Source organism: Myripristis murdjan, chromosome 8 (assembly GCF_902150065.1).
Source record: "Myripristis murdjan chromosome 8, fMyrMur1.1, whole genome shotgun sequence".
In the NCBI taxonomy this organism is placed as follows: Eukaryota; Metazoa; Chordata; class Actinopteri; order Holocentriformes; family Holocentridae; genus Myripristis; species Myripristis murdjan.
In genome coordinates, this window is record NC_043987.1 from 13112510 (window position 1) to 13130892 (window position 18383).

General features: G+C 44.4%; 1 protein-coding gene across 4 annotated transcripts; it reads right to left on the reverse strand.

Moving 5' to 3' along the window:
* Positions 1–1127: 1127 nt before the first annotated feature.
* tcf20 (transcription factor 20) lies at positions 1128–16666 on the reverse strand. 4 transcript variants are annotated; one of them, XM_030057617.1, is made up of 7 exons: positions 16111–16666; positions 14069–14106; positions 5200–13761; positions 4698–4791; positions 4412–4475; positions 4103–4203; positions 1128–2813 (listed from the first exon to the last, which is right to left on the reverse strand). In XM_030057617.1, exons 3-7 carry the CDS (start codon positions 12493–12495, stop codon positions 2776–2778), a joined length of 7593 nt encoding a protein of 2530 aa, XP_029913477.1. In that variant the 5' UTR covers positions 12496–13761; positions 14069–14106; positions 16111–16666; the 3' UTR covers positions 1128–2775. The 4 variants fall into 4 exon arrangements, with proteins under 4 accessions (XP_029913477.1, XP_029913478.1, XP_029913479.1 ...); XM_030057618.1 differs by lacking the exon at positions 14069–14106 and having other exon boundaries at positions 16227–16666; XM_030057619.1 differs by lacking the exon at positions 14069–14106 and having other exon boundaries at positions 4426–4475.
* Positions 16667–18383: the final 1717 nt, after the last annotated feature.

The following is an 18383-nucleotide window of genomic DNA, read 5'->3' on the forward strand; positions in this document are numbered from 1 at the left end:
TGGACTCATTTTGATCTGTTTCATTCATCTCCGCTCCTTTTATCTCCCCACCTCCTCTAATGCTTCCCGGCTTTTGAGCACACAGCCGTCTATCTCTTGAGTCTGAAAACCAACTTGACCTTGAAGCGATGAAAAAAAAAAAAAAAGAGAAGAAAAATACAGCTACACTGTACCGCGTGGAGCGACTGCATGTGGAATCCATCAAATCAACCCTTTTAGGGGCCCAGTTTTGTTTAAACTGATTTTTTATGTGATAGGAACTTCGATCCTCCACAAGAGGGGGCTCTTCTTTGGTGTATAAGGTCACGCAACAGGCAAGTTATTTAACACACAACAGTAAGCTGTAATCTGATTGCCCGCAAATACCTCACTGCAAAGGTTTGGGGCTGCTGCCAAATTGAGATAATGAGTTCTTTTAGGCAAGGCATCATGTTGTAAACCAAAACAGCACGACACATTAAATCTAGGGTGATACCACGATGCTGACAGCAATTACACCGAACACTGCTTCAATTGCTGCGGAAAAAGAAAATTTAATAATACCCAAAGGTAGAACTACCTCAAGTATGTTTCCAAGGAGCACAGCATAACTGAATCACTATGAATGTACACCCTAACATGTGAAATACCACTACGATGATGTAAATCTGGAGAATTTAACCTGCACTAACTTGATTACATTAAATCTGACGTTTAGGTACACCCTGCACTTCCCTCTTGAAGCAAACTCGCTCAGAGTTGGAACATTTTTTCAGACGCAGACTGACAGAAAACACAGCTTGGCCTGGTACAGTGATTTTTAGACTCAAGAGGATGTGTTGCTGAATACAATCGATCTTCATAACTCGTGTTTGACAGACAGCTGGAGTAAAAATGGCATTATGCACTCCCTAAGACTGAGAAGACAAAGAGGAAAGAGGGGAGAAAGTGTGTGTGTGTGCAAGTGTGTGTGGGTGGGTGACAGAAATAGAAAGACAGAGCTTGCATGTGTGTGTATGTATGAGGGAAACAGGGCTGAGAATGAAAGTCTGTGTGCAGAAGAAAGACAGAGGCTATACAGGTAGCAAATAAAAGCAAAAAATAAACTGTGAGAGATGAAAATAATGTCTCAGAAGTAAGAAGAGGAGCATTCTTGAAGCATTTTTAAAGTGTATTCATAATTCATATACATATTGACAGGTTTCTAGTACAGCATGGTTCTGATAGTGTAACTGTCTTCTTTCAGCTTGACTTTTTTTTTTTTTTTTACAAGAATAACAATAAAAAATGATAAAGACAACACCACGTACGACTCACTTTTAAATTTTATGGCAATGCTTCTTTTGAATGGATTTTGTATCTCCCGGTCAAACCGCCGTCGTGTCACTGAAGAATAAAACCATTCAAAAGTACTTGGTTGCGCTTGCTCCCCACTGGACAGTATGACTGGCCAATCACAGCCACTCTTACGCCATCCTTTCGCAAAATCTTTCAACTCCAAAAGCGTCGGAGGGAGCGACGCCCGTCAGTCAAACGTAACCTCCTGTGCAGAACATACCAGAGGAAGGGTTTGCTAGTGCACCAAGTACACAGTTCCATCCTAATGCAAACTTAATGCGTCCTGTCCTCAGTCTTTCTCCAGTCAGCATGGTCAAAGATGGCAGACATGCATTAGTCCATAGTGTTATCTCCTCCTTTTAAGGGTTCTGTCCTTCTCTTTGCACATTACGAACAATTTTTACTTGAAAAATAAGATTGCGTCCATCTGGTTTTTCATGAATACTATCTGTACCGTAAAAACCCCGGGATGAAAAATAAGAACACTTTTCAAAAGGACCAAAATGGACTCAAGGACTCAAATATCCACTTCTTTTTTTTTTTTCTCAGTTTCGCACACACTCACTCATCATTCATACACGTGACTTTTGAAAGGCAACATTTGTCCGTTCTCCAAGGCAATAATGTCTTTGTGGCAACTCGACCCTGACATTCCATACACAACGTCAGTCTGGCTCCTCCCTCTCCAGGAATGGAAAAAAAAAAAAAAAAAAAAATTAAAATTAAAAAAAAAAAAAAATGTAATTGTAAAATCCAATTCATGATATGTTGACTGAATATAAAGTGAGATACATCCATTTCATTTCTATGAGTAAATATTGACGAGGAAGATACAAAATAATAATGATGACTAAAAATAATAATAGTAATCATCATAAAAATTATATGATAAAATACTACTAGTAAGAAGATACTCAAAATTCTCTCCTTTCCTTTTCTGGGATAGACCCCCAACTTGTTCCCAATACTCCGATTCAAAACAACCAAAGGAAAAACCCGAAACAAATGAAAACAAAACAATAACAAAAAAAGAAGGTAACAGATAAAATGATAATACAGATGATTTTAACAAGAGCTGTCTGAGAAAATTCAAGGTACGCCTAGAGAGGAAGATTGTTTCTTTTCTTCTTTCCAGAAAAAAAGTTCCTTTCAGCTCCTCTGTCACTCCTGATGTCTCATTTTATTCCACTTAGGTCTTCGTAGTATTTTTTCATTTAGTCTTTTATTGTAGCTCCGTTCCCGTGTTGCTTTGTCCATGTTTTTTTTTTCTTTTGTTTTAAAGTAAAGAGCAATAATTCTCTTAGAAAAAAAAATGTCTTCTCTCTATTGTCTTAAATGTAAATTATGTTGATTCCTGTTGAGAAATTGTACATTCCCCTTTGTTGTTCTCTGTAACAGATGTCAGTCTTTCCATCAGTCAGCCGATGCCAGTCCTCTCCTGTCGTGTTTGGGGCGGCTTCACAAACAATTCTCAATCTTCTGTCGTCCCACCTCGCCTAAAATAGGAAACAAAAGGATTTGGGGTTAGCAAGCACTTCACCAGAGTCCACACGCTGTTGACACACAAATCAGATAGCACCACTGTTTTCCACACAGAGGGCCTTTGTGGGGAGTGGAGCAACACTGAAATGAGGTTTGAGGTAATATCATCCCCACATCAAAACACATTCAATCTCTCAAAATGTAATCACAAATGTTTTTTTTTCTCTTCTCTTTGTGTCCTCTTGTGATTTGAAGTGGACCAATAGCCAAAAGATCACTGTTTTTTTGGTTGTCTTACAATAAGAGTGCACAGTCTACAATTTCTTCAGGCAGGCTGAGAGAGGCAGAGCACCGAACGGCTCGCCTCTCTCCCAGACAAAGACAGGCGCTCAACATCCCTATCTGATGGAGAATCGCTAAGAGCTAATCTGTGGTCACCGCCGGCACCGGCAAACTGCCCTTGAGCAGGCAACTTAACTACCCGCTGGAGAAATGTTGATGTGCAGCCTGTGTGTGTCGGGCTACTGCGCGCATTTGTGTCGAGGAGCTCTGTTGTGTTGCATTTTGTGCTCCACTTGGAACAACAAAACCACGACGAGGCCGGTCAACAGGCGCGTGCAGCATGAGATGTTAGTGTTTATTATAGTGATTACAAACACACCAACCCCTGCAGTTTTTACAGCCAGACTCAAAACACACCCTGTTTTCAGTGTGTTTTGACAACTCAAGAAATTTGTATATTTTATTTAAATGTTTTGATTGAATTTAATGTTTTCTAAAGATTAATAATTGTCTTGTTACTACTTCCAGGAGACAGATTTCAAACGACCAGCAGCCAATAACTGACATGTAATGTTGCCAATAAACAAACAAACAACAAAATACACAGTAAATATATTTTAAAAAGTACAGCAAAATAAAATAAAATAAAATTTCCACATCACTTGATGGTGTGTGTGTGTGTGTGTGTGTGTGCTGAGGGTGGGGGCACATTACTACAGGACCAATTAAGTGAATCCTACTGTTCTTATTGTTGAAATTAAATTGCAGCTTGCAATGTGTGAACAGACAAACAATAAACAGCCTTGGGCCAAAGAATAATTGTCCATTTACTCAACGCCTATTTATGCGAAATGGATCTCCCATCACATAATGAACAAATTAACTGTTTACAAGAGCATCCTTAATGTTGTGTATGTGATCCCTACTGACCTCATAAATCATTAAAAACCTCAATGTTCTTTCACTCTTTCTCTCTCACGTGCACAAATCACAGAGACACACCGAAGGAGTCTGAACTTACAGTTCCTAGACTCCTGTGTCTCTTCTTCCTCACTGTTTCTTTCAGCCTCTCTCTGACTGCTCCAGGTACAATGGCTTGGCTGGCCGGCTACTCTGGGGAAACTGAGTAAAGAAGAAAGAGGGAGAGAGAGGGAGACAGACGAAAGAGATAGAGAAAGAGACAAAGGGAGAGAAAAACAGAGAAGGGTACAGGAGGAGGCTCAGTCAGTGATTGGGTGGTGACGGATAAACGTGGCAAATGAGAAAAGAGAAGGGAGACCCACTGAGTCACACAAAATGAAATTTCCCTAGAAACAACAAGCACACCAACCTCTCCTTCTTTACCTTGTGCTTCGGACACCGAAGTGAGAAGTTATCTTCATTCAGAGAGCAATCTGGGTAGGGGAGAGTAAATATTAATACAGAAACTCAGAGCTCAGCTACACAGCTCTCTCGCTGTTAAAACAGCTTCAGAATAAAACGGACATGTTTTACAGTTGGCTGGCCTACTGTTTCTGCTTTTTAAAGCCACAATATGTCTCTAATTGTGATGGAGAAATGCAAGGCTTTACACCAGTTCATTTTTCATTGTACCTCCGCTTAATGCATCCACTCACCTGCTTCAATAGCACACAGGTAGTGGTACCGGAGTGTGCAGCCTTTACTGTAGCAGCCCAGGGTTGAGCCAACCATCTCACAATACGAGCAGCACTGAGGAGAGACAGACAGAGTGCGGAGGGATGAGGAGTGCAGAAAAAGTGAGAAGAAAAAAATCAATACATCTCAAAACTGAACTAGACAGTGAAGAACTGCTAAGGGCGTAGCAAGAAGATAAAAATCAATAAACACGTTCTCTATTAATATCATACTGTGAGGCCTTATATAGTAAAATATGTCTGCTGTAGGCATGGTAAAAAGACTTCATGATGTATACCATGAAACACCTACTCCCAATTTAATAGTGCTCCTCAGTAAAAAACAGAATTGACTTTTAAAATCGTAGAGTCAACACTGTGTACACCAAAAGCACAATAACAATAGACTAAGTGTCGTGTGATGACCCAGAAAATTGAACTGTCACCAAACAAAGCAGGTCAAATGCATAAAAAGGCCACTCACTGTGTCTCTGGCGCCATCTAGTGCCTCCTGCAAGCCATACAGTCTCCCATTGACAAGGTATATTCCACTGGTCCACACTATGCAGCCTTCGTGGACCCACAACTCCTCTGGGTCCATGGGCATCTGAGGCAGCTGGGCCAGCTGAGCCAAGGGCCCCAGGGAGTCCAGGGCTGGGGGAGGGGGCTGGAAGGGCAAAGAGGCCTTACTGTTGGATGGCACCATTCTGGGGGATTCCTCGCTTGATTTGTGCCTCCTTTTAAAGCGAGGATGTGAAGTCAGCTTTCTGTGCTGGGGTCGTTGCTGAGTTTCATCTGTTGGCTGCTGCGGCTGTTTTTGTTTCTGTTGCTGGTCACTCTCAAGGTCTGGTTCTCTCTTCAGCTCTGGGATAGGTCTAATATCCAGATTCATATCCCAGGTTAGAGATGTTGGTTTACTGGTGGTGGTAGGAGAGGAGGGGGTGGGAGTGGGGGTGGGTGTGGGGGTGGTGGTGGTGGTAGAGGAGGTGGTGGTGGTGGAGGAGGAGGTGGTGTTACCAAGCTTGCCAGCCATGTACATAATCATTTCCCCTCCACCAGCTGGAGAGGCAGTTCCCACTGTAGTGGTAGGAGATGCAGGGTTTTTATCAAGGCTGATAGTGTAGTCGCTCTCAGTTGTCAACTTGCTAAACTGAACATCTTGTGTTTGTGTCTCTTGGATAGTGCTCAATACATTTGAGTTACTGTCTAAATTTGGTCCCGTTTTATTTGTTCCGGTGGTTACTTGACACTGTCTGACCTGGGGCTGGTTCTTGGGAAGCTTTGCAGCGTATTCAGCTGGATAGTAAGGCCCATAGAGGTCTCCAAGATGTTTATAATTTGCCCATTTCTGACACAGGCAGCAGAGCAGGCGGCCAGAGTGATTGGTCTCTGTAATCACAGGGCCTGAAACAACATAGCCAGATGATGGAAGTGCTTTTCCTGACTGAAGGGCGGTTTCCACCTCGTCTGAGTCTCTTTTCTCTGTTTCTCTGTCTCTTCTAGATAACTGAGAGGAAAGAGCTGAGGTCAGGAGAGAATCGATTCCACTGCCGCCTGCTTTCCCTCCGACTGCACTACGCTCTCCTTTCATCTTCTCCTCCTCAGCATTCACTATGGTGCACACTGCCCCAATCTCTGGTATTTTTTTCTCCACATGAATATGTGGAACAAACAGGCCCTTTCTATTTGGGTCTAGGAATCCCCCGCTTCCTCCTGCCCCTGAAGGTGTATCTGGGTCATCTTTGGCCACTGATGGCGCCGCTGCTGCTCCTCCTCTCCTTCTCCTCCTCTGTCTTCCTCTCCCTCCCGCTGGCTCATTCTCATCTTTCACACCTCTGCGTCTCCGTCGCAGAGGCTTGACCTCAGCGTCTGGCTGTGTGTCCTCACTCTCAGCATCCACTTTCACCACCTGGGTTAAAATGGGCGGGGCCAGAGGAGGAGTGTCTTTGAGCTCTGGCAAGGGAGGAGCTGTGGGGGTTGGTGTGCTGCTGGTATTCTGCACTGGCTGTGGGGTTGTGGCAGCAGCTGGCGATACAGCAGGCTGGACCGGAGGAGTACTCACAGTTGTGTTCTGAGCCTGGACTTGGGTCTGTGCCTGGGTTTGGGGTTGGTTCTGGGTACGTTTTTGTTTATTAACACTCCCGACAGGCCTGCCCTTTTTTTTGCCAGATGGGAAATAGCCTTTAGGCACAACACTTTCGGGTGGTTTGGAATCTTGTGGTGACAAAGCGGACCTTCCAGAGGCCATTTGATGTTGTCTGTTCAACATGTGTCCCTGGGCCTGGCTATGGTGGGGTGGGGTGGTTCCATAGTAGTCACTGCCAGGATAATCATCAAATCCCATGCCAGTTTCTTGAAGTTTCTGTCTGAGAAGGGTAGCGGCAGATTGCTCTCCTCTTCGTGTCTCAAGCTGCTGGTAAGTGTTAGTGAAATGCTGGATATCAGATAGGGCAGATGAGGATGGAGGTGGGGAGCCCTGGACTGGGCGAGGGAGAGGTGGAGGAGGGGGTAGAGGTCCTAGCAAAGTGAAGTCCTCCTTGTCACCAGCACCTGACACCACAGCAGCCCCTAATCCAAAGTCAAAGTCTTGCTGTTTGAGGACTTGGGATGTCTGATGAGGATCACAGGGGTAGGCAGAGGGAGGTAAAGGCCCAGTCTCGTCAACCCCTCTGAAGGGAATCATATCATTTAAAGAGTGACTTTCATCCATGTATCCATCATCCCCTCCTGCAACTCTGGGGAAATGTGTTATGTCTTGGTCTTGTGAATCACTAAACTGTGTCATTTCTGAGTGAGAGAAGCTCGAGTAATGATTTGACTCAGCATCAGTGTGGTCTGTTGGCTTTTTAATATTTGGAGTGATTTTCTGAACTATTGCTTCCAGTTTCAAACCCCGACCTTTCCTGGGAGGCAAAAGTTTGGTTTTCCCACTCGAAGGAGACAGAGATTGTGAATAAGTATTCTCTCCAGGTAAAGGGGAAGAAAGCCTGGGACATGGGATATCAGAACTAGATGAGTCATCTTCATTGTGATGGCTAGACTCAGACTGGGCCCCAGGGGAGTGATGTGAATTTGTGGCACCCCTCTGCTGAGAACCATCCTGAAGCTGTCTCTTGGCAGGGATAGGGGAGATAAAAGAACGAACTCTCCTTCTTAATATCAGTGGATTTGTGTCTCCGGAACCCCCTGCTTTAGTCTGACGCTGCCCCTGTGGTACAGTGGCGTTAATGTCAGCAGGGGGCTTAGCAGAGTTGGATGCAGGAGTTGGACGGGGGTGTTTAGCTTCCTCTACAGCTGCTCTGGAGACATCAGCTTCCCCAGCATTTGGACCAACTGCTAGACCAATATGTGGAGGAACAGAGCCATGTGAAGTTACAGGGGCGGGAGGGACAGGAGGGGGAGGAGGCGGCAGCGGCGGTGGCTGTGCTCTGTAATACGGGTCTCCCTCCATTACTCCTGCACCTTCTCTTCCAGGGTGTGTTGACTCCCACACTTTCATATCATAGTAAGCACTTTGATGGGGAAGTGGAGTTTTAGCTATATGTTGTTCATTGGGCAAGTCAGTTTGGGGGAGCATCCTCTGCCTCTGCTCTGACTGGCTGAGTTTATGTCTTCCTGGAGAGGAACCAGGCTGCATCATAATCTCCTTGGATGGCCTGTTCATTGCTGTCACCCAGTCATTCATGTCATGTGGGTGGTGAGGAGGGCCACGACTGTGAGGAAACATTTGAAGCTTATTTGTGGATGGAGCCTGGGGTGATAAATTGTGGAAAGGATGATGGGAGGGGAAATGGGGGTTGCTACGGGCCATCATATTGCCCTCTCTTGTATCACCATATCGATAACCAGGAAAGCTGCTGGCATGGCCAGTTGACAAATCAACACCATGAAGATAGGTCTGATGTCTTGATGGTGGAGATAAAGGATTAGTGCTTGGAGGATGATGAGGCAAGGGGGTAATATCAACACTACCTCGCCTATAGGGGTCAGTATTCATAACAACAGATGAATGAGCAGACTTGGAATGAAACTCTGTATCAGCCTCATTAGTTACACTACTTCCATGGTGACTAGCTTGTAGTGCAGTGTCTGGGCCAGCCTCTTTTGATGCTGTTTCCATTTTCACAACTTCTTTCTCTCCAGGATCCTTTTTACTCAGATCATTGGCTGCTGTTGGAGAGGAAAATGGCTGTTGAATCACAGAGGCTCCACTCTGACTTTTCTCCCTCTCCCTCTCTCTGTCACTTTCCCTGTCCCTCTCTGGTGTACTGCGCCGGTTTGGCGACACATCACAGATGACAGAGCGCCGCTCTGATGATGGGGCTAATAGGGAGCCTGATGATTTCTGAGACTCACTTTGACCAATGCTGCCTGTTAGTGGCTCTGTCTCTTGCAAAAGGAGCTCTTGTACGGCAGAGGACGGAGTGGACAGATTAGATGAGGGTTTCCTCTGTGGTAAAGAATAGTCTGCCAAGTTAATGTGTTTTGGTGGAGGTTGCAGAGACTCTGTAGACTGTGGTAAGTGACTATGGGATACACCCACTTTAGTTTTTTCAGCATTTTGCAATGCCTTAGTAATGGTCACTTCTGACTTCACCGAAGGCTGAGGCTCTGGGGCAAATTCCGGCACAGTTCCCTGCCTCTGATTTGGATGTGGGGGTTTTCCAGAGTTAGCCAAATGGGAGGAAAGAGCAGCGGCGTCAGCCACTCCAGTTTGCATCCTCATACTTTCAGCCATGCCATACGGCTGTCTGGTTTGAAACTGTTGCTGAGCTTGGAGATGAGCGGGAAATGCTTGTTCAGGCCGGCCATAACGTCTGTCTAAATTATAACCTTGAAGAACCTCTTGTAAAAGGCTTGGAAACTGCTGCACTTGGGAATTATCCTCATGACCTTTTAACCCTGCTCCATCCCCTCTCTTTCCCAATGCCTCTGCTACAGTACCACCAACATCTTTTGGATGCACAGAGCCATAGCTCGTCTGTGATTGATGGAACCCTAGGTATCTGGAATTTGATTCCATAACACTTGCCTGGCCAGGCCTCCCTTTGTTCTTCATTGACATGTCTGAGCCATAGGGGGATTCTGGGAAGCCATATTTGTGTGGTCCAGATAGTGGAGGATTTTGAGGCCGTCCAAAATTAGATTTTTGGTGGAGCTGGTGATGGGCAGAATATACACTCAGGTCTACACCTTCGCCCCCATTATGACTGCTTGACTCTCTAAAGTAAGAGTGTGAATGTTTCTCTTCTAAAAAGTCTTGAGGATGCTTGCCTTTTTCAGTGTGATTTCCCTCAGACCGGGTTGAAACAATCACACCCACACTACTGATGTTTTGCTGTTCCTCAGATGTCGTTTTTATTTCTTCCTTGTCATTATTGTGTAATCTGGATATGCTGTGCAATCTATTTTCTTTATCCTGACTATCTTGTGTATTTACTTCTCCATCTCCCTGCAACTGACTGTTGTCTTTCTCCCTTCTTTCAGTCACAACTTCAGTTTCACTTTTAATTCCTTCATTTTTCAATTCTGTTGTCTTCTTAGGACCGTATCTATTATCATTATCAGCTGAATCAGGTTCTGAGAGACAGTTTGGCTGGAGAACAGGAGCACTGGAGGAAGTGGATGAGGAGGTTGTGGAAACGGGAGGTGTTGAATGTGAATTTGGGCCAGCCTCTGATGGCTGGCTTCCAAAGGATGGAGATGATGATGATGATGAAGGAATGTGAGCTTCACTCACTTGTATTTCAGAAACACTTGGTTGTTTTGTTGTTGAATCAGAGGTGATTGTTTTAACATGTGATGCCTGTCCACTCTGGGGCTGGTTTTGATTCTGAGATGGAGCGAAGTGGCCAGCTGGTTCAGATCCACTGCTTGCACCACTCATCTGCCTCATTCTTCCATGCTCCCCCTCAGAAAACTGATCCTCTCGCTCCACCTTGGTCCCTGATGGTCCTCTCTCTGACACCACAGAAGAAACTTCATCAGCTCCAGTCTCTAGGCCGGCACCATCACCAGTGCCCACTGCACTTCCTTCTTTAACTGTGCTAGTGCTTGAGGCTGCACTGGCATTTCGACTCCGTGGTTGTGACAGGGGCATGGCATGCATTGCCTGCTGCATTTGTCCATCTTTCCCCTTCTTCTGTGAAAGCACAGTGTCAGTGAGAAGCATGTGCTGCACTGTGTTTGGTAAATTGGCTACTTGTGAGGTCAAGGCATTTAGACTGTTCAGGCCGGCATCCTGCATTTTGTCAAGTGGAGAAGATGGATAAACAGAGGAGCCTTCCTCTCGGGATCCAATCCCTGTGCTGGGACCCACTCTGTTGCGGTTTGCTGAAGAGAGACCAGTGCCCGGGACTGCACTGATGCCTTGAGCTTTATGACTGCCACTGCTACCACAACTACTGATGCTGCTGTTTGAGTTGGGCGTGGGACTCAACTGAGGCATAGTCTGCAGTAATCTACCATGACTATGGCTGCTACGAGGGGTTGGTGGTGGAGGATGTGAAGGAGCATGTCCTGAAGGATTTCCATGTGCCTCTGAGACACCCATCAAAGGGGAAGGAGAAGAGCTACAGCTGGGAGACTGCACTGCAGAGGCAGCTGGAGAAGGGTTCGATATTGGGCTGAAGTTTTGGTTAATTTGGGTTTGCTGAGCATTGGCGTGCATTGGGGATTTGGCTATTTCTTGAGATGCTGCATGAGGTATATTGGGATTGGAGGCTTGGTGATGTTTAGCATATACAGAGCCTGGAGATGGGCCTTGATGCTGCATCTTGAGAGAGTTGTCATAACCTACACCTAAATTGTGCTGTGAGTTGCGGTGTTGTAGTGTGGCTTGCTTGTGGAGTGAATGTGTCTGTGGGGAGTATGCAGGGTAAGTTGAAGCATGGTAACTCTGTTGAACATTCTCCATTGGCCCCACATTGTTAGCAGCAGCTGAACTAGAGACTGAGTTTGAATTGGAGTTAACACTGGGAGAGCTGTTGACTTTGGGATCAAACCCAGTGCTACCGGTCCCGTCGTGATATCTCTGTGGAGGGGGGCTGTACATTCCTGATGACCCTGTCGGTGCTCCACCCTGTGGAGAGTAGTGTGTGTACTGAGGGGTCATTCTGTGCCCAGAGTGTGGATAGCTCCTATGTTGCTGTCCATGGGTGAGAGCTTGGAAGTTTTGCCCATGCTGGCGGTGCTGCATCTGAGAACCTGGCACTGACTGCATTGCAGGGTTCTGACTCATATTGTACTGATGAGAAGGAGAGAACGCTCCAGCACCACCACCACTTCCACCGCCTGAACCAGCAGTGGAACCATAGTCCACTGGATACGGTGACATCATGCCAGATGATGATGCAGAGCCAGATCCAGCATGCCTGTACTGGTGAGGTATATGTCCATCAATGTTGGGGTACCCAAAACCTGCCCCATATCCTATACCCCCCCTTCTGTGTCTGTCCTTCCCACCCATTGAAAAATAATAATCCATGGCCTCCTTCCGGTAAGGGTTGCTACTGTTGCCACTGTGAATGTTACCCTGTGTTGGTGGTGGCTCCCCAGCCACTCTGTTTCTAGCACCATAAGCAAGCATATGGCTGGCTTGACTGGGGAGGTGATGGCCTCTGTGGAGGCTTTGCTGTTGCATCCCTGCATAATCATCTGTCATCCTGGGGGAGATCTGGGGGTCTGCTGGCTGAGGGGGGTAAGGAGGACCTCCTCCACCCCTCCCACTGAACCCGGGGGGCAGAGAGGGGGGAGCTGGACTGTTAGAAAAATTCTGCATTTTTCTGGAGTTCGGAATAAAAGCACAAATGTCTGTAAATGTCTATATCAGGGAATGCTTCCGATTAGAAATTGAAAGGTTTATGGCAGTAACCATATATGAAAAAAGTGTGAGTCTATGGCCTGGCAGTCAAACAAGGAAATGCTTCTAAAAATCCAAAACTTGTAGCAGAAGAATATATCGCAGATGTTAAAATCACAATTGTGGCAGAAAAAAGTGAAAAACAAGCTTTAAGCAGATGATGGTTATATCAATATATGAAATGGTCAAATGGCCAAAAAAAAAAAAAAAAAAAAAAAAAAAAAAAAATTGCAATCTGCTGATGTTACGGTTGTCTCCACTTTTCACAAAAGGATCACTTATGTAACAGCTGGATCTTCAAAACAGAAATAAAAAAACAAAACAAAACAAAAAAAAAGCAAAACAGATATGTGCTGGAGTGAGTGTAGCAGGGTTCCACTGCTAAAAAATACAAGATGCAGACGGTGCAATCATTCCCATGAAGCTGAAGCAGTTTGGCACTGAGTAGGCGAGGATATCAAGCACGACTGACACACCAGCACTTGAGATGTTCAACCCTAAATGTCTTTACATGTATACTCTCCACCGTAATAACAGCACAAGCAAACAGAGCTATGCTACGATTAAACTGTGGAGGGATTCACTTGCAGCTTGTGCAAAAACACATCAATGTAACCACTTAGACTGCTTTCTGTTGCAGCAATTCTTCAGTTCATCAACGTGTAGGTTTGTTCGAAACTGACTCACACCTGTGTGAGAGGGAAACTGCAGTAACACTAATCAAGGGGTCTAGATATAGACCTCCGCTAAACGCTCCCAGAGGCAAACACTCCATTGATATTTTCATCTGCTCTTTGATGCAGAGTCTAATACTTTTTGAGATGTTCTTTTCCTTTGTCATTCCCTTTCAAATACTGTTTTCTTGTTTTGCTATTGTACATATTCAGTTGGATTGTAAAAGTCTTTGGTCCCTATTCTGTAATTGTTCTCTGCTTGATTCTGTATTAAAATTCCTCTTGGTGTTCCTCCGCGTCTTCAACATTTAGCTGTCTTACCTTTGTTTTTTCTGTCAACCGTCATTTAATTTTACCTAATTCCATGACAATAGTTTCCCAAAAGGAGGGCAGTCCATTAATTCCTCTTCAAGTTTAGTCAATTTAGGTTCCTGCTTTTCTGTTTCTCCCCGGCATCTCCATGTAGTTAAGTTCATTCTCCAACAACTGCTGACCAGACGCCTTCGCAACTCTGAAAATACAAAAGAAGACCCCGAAAAGTTAGCATGCATACAAGGAATGACATTTCTTTACCATACCATATCTTGAAGTATGGCTTAGTTGGCATCATCTGATAACTGTAAAATTGAGAAATTGTGTAATTATTTAATTTATCCATACAACTGTGAAATGTAGTGTTGTAACAAAAAAATAACAACACTAAAATACCATTTTGGGCTGATTAGAGACATTGTTTGTAGCAATATGAAATCCCCACATACTGGTCAATGTTATGGCTGAAATCATGTTCAACGTTTGAGCTTTTGTTTAGGACTTACCAAGCTTACTGTACACTTTTTTTCCCAAATTGTTGAGGCTGCATTCATCAAAAAAGAAAGAAAAAAAAAAAAAAGAAAAAAAATTCCAGAAACTCAGTACTGATGTAAGATTACATCAGCATTTCCCATAAATAGACTTTTTTTTGTAGTGGCCCCTCACAATATCACATAAGCCCATCATAAATAGATTTGCCAGATTGACAATAACATTAACAATACTTCCTTGTTGCACACACTGGCCTTTCCACTGCTTATTTCGCTACTTAAAAGGCTTACTGGTCTCATATCAGCACTCTTATTTTAATATGCGTTGTGAATACAGCCCTTACTGTGGCCGAAGCTTTAACAATGCAGGCCTAAGCGGTCTCTACTGACTGATAACAAAAGGGGGTGGTGTGGAAGAAAGTGGGTTAGCGGCAGCATGCAATTAAGGCAACAAAATAACACAGTCAAGGTCACAAATTCTACTTCCCATGTAAACAAACAACCTCGTGGAACCGAGGCAAGCTAGGAGGTCCCTCTCTCACCTCTCGACGACGAGGGGACAAAAGACAATTAACTTTAGTGTATTTAACATCTTTCAATGGGGTTTAATTGGCTGGGGCAGTAATTAAAGGGATGACACTACCTTTATGGGGTCAGTATCCATCATGGCCACGTGTGACACAAGCCTCTATTGTGTGTTTCAGAAACAACACTTAATGGCCCCGAAACAACTTCGGCTGACTTTTGTGGCAGGGCAGCCAATTATTAGATTTCACTGCTTCCAATGGTAAGTGTAAGTCTAATTACTGACACATAGTATTCAATCATGTTATTAATGTCAACCTATTCCTACCAGTTTTGTTTGGGTTTGTTCAGGCTGCTTCAACACAGAAAATAACTACTTTTCACAGATAATAATAAGAAAATAACTCGCCATCATCAAAATAAATTTCATCAACACACTGAGATCAGACGTGTGTCATTTCGTTATTCAGTGTCACTATCCTGGTGTGTAGCTGAATAAAGGAGCTTAATATATCACTAACACAGATGGGCTACAAAACAAATTGAACATACTTTGTAAATGAAATGGAGACAAGTAAACTGGCATCGTCCAGCACCACTGAGTGCAGGTGACACATTTGAGGGTCACACCAGGTTTAACAGGGTGATAAAGTGAAAGGTGGCAGGATGGTTAAGATCCTTTATCACCTGGGCTACAATGTTCATCAGTAATTAAACCTCATTAAACCTCGATGTCCTCATTAACCATTCAACCTGTGTCATATGTGCATCCACAACACACATGTCCCACACTGCAGCATTAAGTAAAAAGTGACTAACACTACTTGAATGCAGTCAGCTAGTCAGCAAGTCAGTCATTTGTACGGCTGCCCTGATAATTGGGACACACGCAGCATTTCTGCATTCGAGAAACCAATGCAGGGCGAAAGCTTTATTTTTGTTGATTTGTGCTCTTAGCTTGTCATCACCACAACACTGGCTTCTGTAACTTAGCTGTGCTAGTTAGCCAACAGCAAGGCTTACGCCTTGCCATTAGCTGGTGTTGGAGCTTTTTTTCTAGCTTGGTAAGGTTAGCGTTAGCTAAAATGCCTCATCATATGCTGCAAATTAAATACGCGAGTTAGCTGCATATGTTGCTAGCTAGCTAACTAGCCGCTAACGTTACCACTAGCTAGCGGTTCATCAAGCAAGATAATTTATAATTTACGCTTATTACATTTTTATAAACATTTGTGAGCAATGCACGAAATGGCAATTATAGCAAGCTACGAGGACGGGGCAACCAAGCAGCCTTTAGCCATAAAAGAGGAATGATTAGGTACAGATGTTTCCCCCTTTACAAATTTAGTGGGGCTATGGGTATATGGGTTAGCATAAATGACGTACACTAGCCAGAGAACTGGTGTGGATGCTGCATCAGACAATAATCACCTCACAGCCTGTAATTTTCCAAGAATAAACAAAGCTAATGTTAGCCTGGAAGAGGCAGGTCAGTCAGAGACAGGCTAGCTAACCTACTCTTGAATGCATACCTGAGAACGTAGCAATACAAGGCCCCTCGAAGACTGAAAGGCTGTTTTGTGACAATCCCGCTGCTGTGGCAGGAAACCCCAGTCTAAAGTCGACTGCTCCGCCGCTTTTCCCTCACCCGTTTGAGTCCAGACAACCCCGACCAGCGGCGGCGAAGTCGGGGGGCCCGTCACGACACTCGGATCCCGGGCCTTTCTCCCGATTTCCCCTTTTCTTTTGTCCTCACCTCCAAAAATGATGAGAGCAGCGCACAATCGGGGTGCCTGTAGGTCCCGTAACCAGTGAGGTCCATACACCCCCGCCCCCTCCCCTCTTCTTCCCTCGCCTCTCTCTCCCTCTTTCACACACCGTTTAGGTGATTCCACCTATCTCGAACTAAAATTGAACACATTGCCATCGCAAAGGCGTTCACTGACACATGACGATCCCAAATGTCAGTTTCTGTCACTAGACTGCATTTCCATGCCTTCATCAGTTGCTCGACCTATTCGTTTTCCTGTTAGGCTACTGTTTTTTTTTTCTTGCAACAGAAAGACCGCCTTGAAAATGCATACACACTCATATTCCTGCACCCCCTCCCTCATCTCTCTCCATCACATCCCTTCATCTCCCCTCCCTTTCTCAGGCTTTTGCTATTTCATTGATTTCCATCTATTTCTACCACAAAATGTAAGATTATGAGCATGTTTCAAATGCAGTTTATGCTCTTTCTCTATCTGGGCTGAGCCTTGCAGAACAGCTCCTTTGTTCTTATTTCATCTCAAGTGAAAGTGAATTAATGAAGGCACCAGGATACAAAGGCAATATGGAGAGGAGACATGGGATTGAATGGATTGAGGTGTTCTGTCTGAGATGAGCAGCAAAGTCAATAACAGATTAAAGACCATTTATGAGAAAAACTAGTTAGCCTGCATTAGGGGCAGATCGTGGTGCAATGGATGGGGCTTGTAGAGTTCATTGTGGTCTCTGCCTGCTGAAATGTAAACCGACTGACACAGTGAGGCTGTTATGGTGTTTTCACAAAGAAAAGCTCACTTAAATCATTAACATAGCATCTACCCAATGGGTTAATGTTTGACACGATGTGCTCAGAGCATAATGTTATCGTGTACAAGAACAACAACAGAGGTGCTACAAACAGAATCCTTTTCCCATTAAATTTATTGTGTTGTCTGCCTGAGCTTATCTGCCCTCACGCAGGGCTACTGAGTGCAGTGCAGACCCACTCACACTCTCCCACCATCATAATAGTGTGCCCTATGCCCCCCATCCATGGTGCTGCACTTTTAATGTACTGCAGTGTCATACATACACACACACACACACAGACACACACACTGCACATACACACACACACATATGCAGTCATTCACTTAACCCATCAGTCACAAGAATAAAATCTCTCAGTTTCTAAACAACAATTCAATATATTTCATTCCCTTGCAGATACACGTCTATTTCTATCATAGTTGCCATAGCAACTGCATCACAGAGCTCTCTAACTGTGGATAATTTGTAGGCTACGTATCTACATTGGGTTTTTACATGTGCACTTTCATGCAGACGTGCTCACTTACCAATAAAAATTTTCTCACAGAGCTAACCATGAATTGCTTGCAAACAGCCATATACTTCTATGGCCACTAAGCCACACTGACAGAGCTGAGAGGCAAAATAAGGGCATTGATACTCTGTGCCAGCCAGCCTGCCTGCCAGGCCTATCCAATCAAGAGGAACGCCTGCTGGGATACACACACTCTGACTCGCTCCATCATGGACAAGGTCACCAAATCTTCTACAGGGGTGGCTTGAGCACACAGTGGTGAAAAAAAGGACCCAGTTTTGAACACACTTAATTCCACCCTCACAACACATACGCACAAGCACATAGACCCTAACAAACACGTTTACACACACAGTCATACAGGGACTGTATGACACCCCTCCCACCCCCTCCCCCACCTGATCAGCAAAATTACCTCAGTTCAGGTTCAGTTTGTGTCTGTGGCATGTGAATTCAATACTATCATTTAGCCATTTTCTTTTTTGAATTTCCTTGCTATACTAAATACATTGATACAGCTTTGTTAAATGGACCTTTACTCTGAAAAATAAATTGGAAACTTAAAAACTAAGTGAGCCTCTATTGACATGACAATATTCCTATGACCCATTTGAACCATGAAAATCACATGTTCACGTGTATTGATGTTTTCTGTTTAGAGTGCAGAAGCAATGCTTCATTCCTCAAGGGGACAGGAGTCAAGCTGCCTTT